Source organism: Triticum dicoccoides, chromosome 2A (genome assembly GCF_002162155.2).
Source record: "Triticum dicoccoides isolate Atlit2015 ecotype Zavitan chromosome 2A, WEW_v2.0, whole genome shotgun sequence".
NCBI classification, from domain to species: Eukaryota; Viridiplantae; Streptophyta; class Magnoliopsida; order Poales; family Poaceae; genus Triticum; species Triticum dicoccoides.
Window position 1 is genome coordinate 363,203,278 of NC_041382.1, and position 8,654 is coordinate 363,211,931.

The 8,654-nt window shown below is 40.9% G+C and overlaps 1 protein-coding gene across 1 annotated transcript; it reads left to right on the forward strand.

Annotated features, from left to right (window-relative positions):
* Positions 1-978: 978 nt before the first annotated feature.
* Positions 979-4,020, forward strand: LOC119354596 (40S ribosomal protein S15). Its single transcript, XM_037621306.1, has 4 exons — positions 979-1,117; positions 1,197-1,351; positions 1,441-1,498; positions 3,560-4,020. Exons 1-4 carry the CDS (start codon positions 1,115-1,117, stop codon positions 3,806-3,808), a joined length of 465 nt encoding a protein of 154 aa, XP_037477203.1. The 5' UTR covers positions 979-1,114; the 3' UTR covers positions 3,809-4,020.
* Positions 4,021-8,654: the final 4,634 nt, after the last annotated feature.

Sequence of the window (8,654 nt, forward strand, 5' to 3'; positions counted from 1 at the left end):
TTCCTCGATTATACTTCTGTTCATAAAGGGTACAAGTGCCTTTATATTATGTTTGACGAGAATGTGTTCCAGTTTTCATCATTTTCGTCTACTCAAACCACTCCGACACCACTTTTGTGTTCCACCTCTCCACTGCTCTGATACCATGTAAAACTTAGCGTTTGAGAAACTGCTCAACCCCCCAACACGAGTGTGGATATACAGTCATGTACAGATGCTACGTATTACACAGTCTAAGAGGTACACTAACATGTACAATACAGAATACAAGTCATGTACAGATGCTACGTATTATACAGTCTAACATAGATAAATTGGTGGGATAGAAAAATGATGAAATGTTTTAATCGGAGTGAAGGCGACGCTGCCAACTCCCCTTTAATAATAGAGATTTTCTTTCCGCATGCTTCTATTTTTTTCTTCCGAACTTCATACCGGTAACTTAGTGCACCTATGATGTGACCAAACATATGCAATATATCATTGCTTAAAATATTCATGTTCATGCAATCAGATTCCATATAAATATATCACAACCAATTCTGATTTATTTCATTGAAAATTGAGCGTCAAAATAGAGTTATTCTAAAAAAAAAGAGTTACTCATAGTCTAGCTAATGTTGGTCGTTCTGGTGGTAGCATTGATTGTTTGTTGCGTCGAGTCCAAATAAGTAGCTCAGATTGTATTAACAGACTGTAATTTCATTACCGAGAAATAAAATCCACTTTTTCCTGCAAAAAAGCATCTAGTTTTTTTCTTTTGAGAAAAAAAGGAGGATTAGAGTTTCTTGGTGGCAAGGACGAGCATAAAAAATCTGGAGAATGTTTTTTTTAGGGGTATCTGGAGAATGGCTAAGAGGTCAAATCGCACCTGGTGGCTAATAAAAATAAAATCGCACCGCCTAATTGGCTGCCAGCCCATGGAGTCTATCTGCTATATATACCAGCCCACGCATCGCCCAAACATTTACCAGCCCAGCCCAAATGAATCACCACGCCCAGCTATATATATAAGCTCCCACTCTCACAAACCATTCTTCAGAACCCTAGAAGCCGCAGCTTCCCATTCCTCGCCGCCGCCGCCGCTTCGTACCCGCTCGAAGCCGACCCGACCATGGTGAGTTCGAAACCCTGCATCATCTCGTAACCCGTCCATGTCGCCCTCGTAACGCCGGATCGATGTTTCGTGTCCTCAGGCGGACGTCGACGTTGACACGGAGGTGGCCGCCGGCGCGCAGCCGAAGAAGAGGACGTTCCGCAAGTTCAGCTATCGCGGCGTGGATCTCGATGCCCTCCTCGACATGTCCACCGACGACCTTGTCCAGATGTTCCCCGCTCGCGCCCGCAGAAGGTACCTGTTGTCTATGCATCTCGCGCGTTCGAGTTTCGTTGTTTGTTGTCCTTCGTCTGATGTGGATGAATCGCTGTGTGCTCTGGCAGGTTCAAGAGGGGTCTCAAGAGGAAGCCCATGGCGCTCGTCAAGAAGCTGCGCAAGGCGGTGAGTTGCCCAGTCCTTTTTCTTTGTTTCCGTTTTATGAACATTCTGACTGATATAACTCAAGTTACTACTAGTCTACTACCTTATACGGTATGATGCCTGGATCTGTCTACTTACTATTGCGGGACTCAGGGATTTTAAGTTACTTGTTTGGTTTCTGTCACAATAAATGTTTATGTTACCATTGTCTTTTTTAGAAGGTTAATCTTAGCGGCATGTGCTGATTGGTACTGGGAAATAGACATTCAGTTACTCGAGCACATGCTGTTAATTCAGGTGCCTCCTATGTCTCCTGCAACAATCTTTAAGATCTATTGGCTACATGCTCTTGCACAGCTATCAATATTTTTTGTTTTGGTTTCAAGTTTAAACACTTGTGCCATCATAGGTCCTGAGTTGTCTAAAACTATAAACTCTGATCTCCATAGAATGTTTGAGAAATGTGTCAACTTCTATCAACTTGGTGAACGGGTTGCCACCAACTCAGATCTTTGTAAGAGTAAAGATAGAATGTGTTGTTTTTCTGTCGCAAGGTCAGGTTTCCTCACTATGCTGTATGTTGTTTATGCGTTTATGGTGCTATGCATTTGATCTTTCCTTCTTTACATGATCTGCGTTTGAAATTAGTTCAGACTATGTGAGCTGACTACTTTTGTTCTACCATATGAACTTCAGTAGTGCATTCATAACTAGCAATGCCGGCTATTATACTTCAATAACATGATTCTGAGCTGCTAACCTAAAAAGGAGAATATGCTCTTTCCTCATTCTTTCCACTGTAATGTTGCAAATCTCACTGTATTATAGCTGCATTTCCATGCAATACTATATAATTGCCTGTGTGTTGCAGAGGGGCACCTTTTGTTTTCTTAATGCAATTGCACACTGAAAATGTATTTTAGCTTCCAATTGGATCAGTAGTTATTCAGTTACTAAATGAAACATGATTTTATTTAATAAATTATAAGCTGACCAAAAAGCAGCCAAGACTGAATGGAAGAGTTGGGGTTGTCAAATCGAAGTAAACATAAGATGGAACCTTGCATATTTTGTAAGATATACTTATTGGCTTACCAGGAAACATTATCTTATTTGATATACTTATTGGCCTTATCATAAGATATACTTATTGGCCTTATCAGAAAGTTTAGGTCAAGAGCTTCGATTTGCAAAAAGAATCAACTCAAATGGAGCTACGAAACTCAAGTTATGATCAAACAAAGTTAGAATTCAAATATGATCTAATTCAAATTTTAAAACTTTCAAAAATATGTTTAAGTTGTTTTACTGGATAGAGGAGATCGTAACGAAGACGTGGGCATTGGTTCCATCTAATTCCGACTAACGAGCAAAAAGTTATAATCGTTTGAAAACCAGGGGCTGATCTATAAAGAAAATATTCACGGATGGGTCCTTGACATGGGAGGAGTCCGTTTAGAGAGACCTGAAGGATTGGGGTTGTCAAATCGAAGTAAACATAAGATGGAACCTTGCATATTTTGTAAGATATACTTATTGGCTTACCAGGAAACATTATCTTATTTGATAAATAGATGTTTTTTAAGTAGTGTTGGTTTTAACAAAAATTGAAGAGAAGCTTGTCCAACATCGTCTGAGATGGTTTGGGCATATTCAGCGCAGGCCTCCAGAAGCTCCAGTGCATAGCGGACAGCTAAATCATGCGGAGAATGTCAAGAGATGGCGGGGTAGACCGAATTTGACATGGGAGGAGTCCGTTTAGAGAGACCTGAAGGATTGGAGTATCACCAAAGAGCTAGCTATGGACAGGGGTGCGTGGAAGCTTGCTATCCATGTGCCCGAGCCATGAGTTGGTTGCGAGAGTTTATGGGTTTCACCTCTAGCCTACGCCAATTTGTTTGGGACTGAAGGCTGTGTTGTTGTTGTTGGTTTTAACAAAAACCAGTAGAAACAGCAAAAGCAAAAACGGAGGGGGAGGTTTGATGAAAGAATTAGTTAAGGAGGGAAAACTAGCTTAAGCTAGAGCTTTTTATTTTACTAACATGTAGTTACCTGACAATCTGTTCTGTTGGTCTTGAACAGAAAAAGGACGCTCCTGCTGGTGAGAAGCCTGAGCCAGTGAGGACACATCTTCGTAACATGATCATTGTCCCTGAGATGATTGGCAGCCTTATCGGTGTCTACAATGGCAAGACCTTCAACCAGGTTGAGATTAAGCCTGAGATGATTGGCCATTACCTTGCAGAGTTCTCTATCTCCTACAAGCCAGTGAAGCATGGTAGGCCCGGTATTGGTGCCACACACTCTTCCCGGTTCATTCCTCTTAAATGAGTTATGCCGCTTTCTACTTTGAAAGAATTCAGTACGGACCATCTGGTGGCATGTCCATCTAGCTGTCTCCCTTGTTTTGAACCAGTTATATATCTAGTATTTGGTTCTGTTTAGCTATAATTTCGTTATGCACAATGAGCTGTTCTACCTAAATGCTCTGAGAATCTTGTTTCCATTGTGAAGGTTCATTTTGATTCATGCTGTGCTTGTCAGTTTGTGAGATTTTTACTATGAAATGCACACTTTTTGATTGGTAATCATTTGGCCTGCCCATCACTACTCAAAATGGCCATCTGATGGCCACAACACGAGCTCATAAGCTTTGTGATAACATCGTTTTGATTCTCAGCCCATGTAGCCTTGGGTTTTGCTTTGTATCTGATTTTTTTGTGAGCGGTTAATGGATCATTTGAATTCTCTGTTACTATTCATACTCGGTTACGCCATCATGCTAGTTTTCGATTTTCGCATTGATTTGTTGTGTAAATCGGTGTGAATTGAGCACAATGAACTCAGAAAGATAACTCAGTTTTCTTGCAAAAAAAAGAAAGAAAACTCAGTTTCCGCTATCAAACCAAGGTAGGTTCAAGTTGCCCGCAGCCCCACGGTCAAATAGAGATATAAGTACACTACTAGCATCCATAACCCCACAATAGAGATATAAGTACACTACTAGCAACCATACTTAGCTCCAAAACTTGTGGTTCTCTCCATCAACGGTATCTATCAACCAAGGTTTGCCCTCGAACAATATAGGTGTAAGGGGTACGTGACCAATAATGTCATCATATCAAAGTTGAAGTTCAAATTACCGGAGTTTGGGGTACTTTGATGAATTACCGGAGTTTGGAGTTTGAGGAATAGCACCGTAAATGTTCATGTAATGTACTCTATCTAATACATCAACCATCCAGTATCTAAATATTTTGGCCACGAAAAAATTGTACCAATTGATTTGTTTGATCAACTCGAGATAGCACACCCTCAAAGGCAGAATGCACCGCATTAGACGAGTGCTAAAAAAGAAAAAAAAGAGATGGGCCGAGGTTTTGCTAGGGTTTGGAGAGGTTTAGAGGAAGAAGAAGAAGAAGAAGAACAAAAGAGAGAGATGGGGGAGATTTACCTTCTTCCTCGGGCTTATTATGGCTGCCAGGGTGCGAAACGACCGCTCATACGGACGTGGGTGCCTGCATGGAATGCCGTAGTTCTCCCTGATAGTTTACCTGCGTTTGTGCATAGATGAAATGACAGCTGAAACGGGGCGGCAACGTTCGTTTTGAACACCATCATTCGCTCTGTTCTGTTTCTTCTTCTAGTCGATGATGTCAAATGACCGTTCGACGGGTGCGTGCACTTGTTTGGAACGCCGTCAAACGCTCTGGAAATCTTCTATGTTTCTACAAAGAAATGAAACGACCGCTTGAACAGGCGCTTGTGCTTGTTGGAAACACCATTTTTCTCCGTGTTGTCTTTGCTTGTTTTGCGTTGGAACCTTCAGCAGGTCATGCGACCGCCCATAAGACCGTTGCGGTCGTTTTAAAGGCCGTCTTTTGACCTGTTTCTTCTGAAACTTTTCTTTTTCTCTATTCTCCCACGGGGTTAGTTCCAATACATAGACATATTTCCAGGTATTCAAACATCAATTCAACATATAGTTCGACTTGCACATCACAAGTCCTTCATTAGTCTCTTCCAAACTTACTTCTTCAAAAAGAACTTCAATCACTCTTTTATTGAAACAAATAAAAACTTACTTGTCTACTTTATTCGCGTGGGTTGCCTCCCACGAAGCGCTTGTTTTCGGTCGGTTAGCTCGACTGTAGTGGTGATCTAGGTGGTGCAAACACACGGAGACCATAGCTTCTAGCATTCACGACGATGCCTTCTCCTGCATAGTTCTTCATTTTCTTTTTCCTGGGGAAATGTCTTACAAAAGGATCTTTAGCTGGTAAATCAAATCTCACATTCCCCTCAATCACATTTATCACAGCTTTGATAGTCCTTAGAAAAGGTCTACCGAGAATTATAGGAGCAATTGGATCCTCAGGCATATCTATTGTCACAAGATCAATCATGACAGGGCAATCACTAATTTGAACTATAACACCATGCTTAATGCCTACTGCTCAAGTAAAATAGAGTTAGCCATATTCAAAATGATCTCAGTATTAGCATAAGGAACGAGATTGAGACTATCATAAACAGATTTGGGGATAGTGGAAACACTTGCCCCTAAATCACATAAGGCACTGAATTTATTCAATCCCATCTCAATCTCTACAGTGTGTTGAAAAGCATCCTCTTGCTTAGCTTGTAACTTACTGTAGAGCTTCTTCCTTTCATCATCAAGTTCACGTACCTTGGCTGCAACTTGTTCAACAAAAACATTATATACAGTCTGGAAAATTCTGGCTAGGCAGTTTTTAGACCATTTGTAGACTTTTTTGAAAAAATTTTGTTGCGGAGCAAAAAAAAGAGGGAAAAAAGTGCAAAAAATGAAAAAAGAGAAAAAAATTCAGAGTGTGCTCCTCCCTTGTCTACATGCAGCGCCGTGATTTTGTTAGTGTTCTAGGCTCGCGTCTCTAGCACGGTCTAGCCTAAGACTAGCACAGTACAGTCGTTGAACGTTTATTCAACTTTGCATCTCTGAATTGATTATTGCTGACATTTTTGCTACCATATCATAAGCCTTCCAGCTCCACATACATCTACGTCGTGCGTTTGACACCACCTGGCAATCGCCCTGTTCATGCTTTGAGAGTTTTGACTACAACAGTTGCCGATCACCACCTGCTGCTGGGTAAGAACTAGTAAGAATTTGAGATTCGCTTGACGGATTTGTGACACACCACCACCACCACCACTTCCTAGTAGTCTGTAGGATCATATTCTTGTGTGTTTCTGTTGCTGCTAACCATGGCAGGGTCACAAGCCGATGAGACTGATTGGGAGAACATGACGAACAAACAGTTACATGATAAATTTTAGCAAATGATGAGTGGACAGGTGCAAGATGTGCTAAACAGATTTGAAGAGGCCATGGAGAAGATAGATGGCACTGAGAAGACGTTCGAAACAAAGCTCGATAACAAGTTTAATGAATTGTTCACGCGTCTTCCACCACCACCGCGAGTTGCACCTGTCGCACCTCTACAACAACAAGAACAACAACAACGTCGCCTTCCAAATCAAGTGGGACGAGCACTGCGCGTTCCCCTTGAGCCTGGACAAAATTCTGGTGCCGCTGCTACTGCTGGTGATGCTTCTGTAGCTCCTGCTGCTACTGCAGTGGTGGAGGACTATTACGAGTATGGGGTTGATCAAAATCAAAACTAAGTGCAACCACCAGCACCACCACCAGCAGGTCGACCTCGGGCATATAATCACAATGGTAGGGATGTAGCTCCACCTCAGGTACGAGATCATGACCATCTTCCTAAATTAAAATTGAATATTCCACCATTCGAGGGTAGATATGTTGATATATATCTCACTTGGGAGTTACAAACTGAACAACATTTTACATGTTTATAATATCCCAAGGAAAGACGTGTTGCTGCTGCTGTTTGTGCTTTCACTAGTTTTGCATGTGTTTGGTGGTATAAACATTGTAGATTATATCCTATTCCAGCTACTTGGACTGCTTTGAAAAATGCTATGCGTACTCGCTGGGTTCCACCATATTATCAACGTGAATTGCTTCAAAAATTGCAGCGTTTGAGACAAGGAAAAATTATGTAGAAGAACATTATCAGAAATTGCAAACTGGTATGATTAGATGTGGCATTGTTGAGGATAATGAAGCTATGCTTGCACATTTTATGGATGGATTAAATAAAGAGATTCATATCATTCTAGAGTATAAGGAATTTAATAATATCACTCGTTTATTCCATCTTGCTTGCAAAGCTAAACATGAAGTGCAGGATCGACCGGTATTGGTGCGAACTAACTTTTCTACAGGTCGACCTTCATCATGGACACCGCCTGCATCCTCTACTTCCACACGTTCTGCTACACCGACACCTCCGTCAGCTGTCACCTCCAACCGTGATACAAGAAAGCAGGCACAACCACCACTATATGCCAAGAGCGCACCTTCTGGGCCCGCACATAGCTCTTCTTCATCCATGGCATCAACAGGGCAAACACATGATATTATTTGTCGTTGTTGCAAGGGTGTAGATCATTATGCGAGAGAATGCCCATCTAAACATGTGATGATTGTTACTGAGGATGGTGGGTATGAGTCCGCTAATGACTATGATGAGGAGACATTGGCTCTTATTACAAGTGAAGAACACGGTGGAGATGATTCTGATCATGAGACGCAATACATGGCTGCCGAGGATGCTGACAGGTATGAATGTTTAGTTGCTCAACGTGTTTTGAGTGTGCAGGTGTGACGCCCGGATACTTAAGCTACAGTAAACCACTGTTAATGATGCCACGTCAGCACAATTACTGTTGCTAATCTCGCGTTAGTTCGAAACTGATTCAAATTCAAATTTAAATTAAAGACAAACAACAAAAGTTTTCAAACATTAAAACTAAAATGTTCTAAATGTGACGAATAGTTCACGAGTAATAATGGTGGAGAAACCAACATTTCTTATAATATTTAATTTCACTAAAATAACCAAAGCTTAGGGCAAAACAATTACTTTAATGCCTTTTATAAAGATATAGTAATATAACTAAATTAATAGTGTGCCAAAATAATTATGGCAGAGGCCTAATTAGTAATACTAATTTAGGTGCTAACTTGGTATTTTATAAAAAGAAAATAATAGAAACTTTAAATGAAAACAGTAAAGAAATAAAAGAGAAATAATAAAAGAAAACA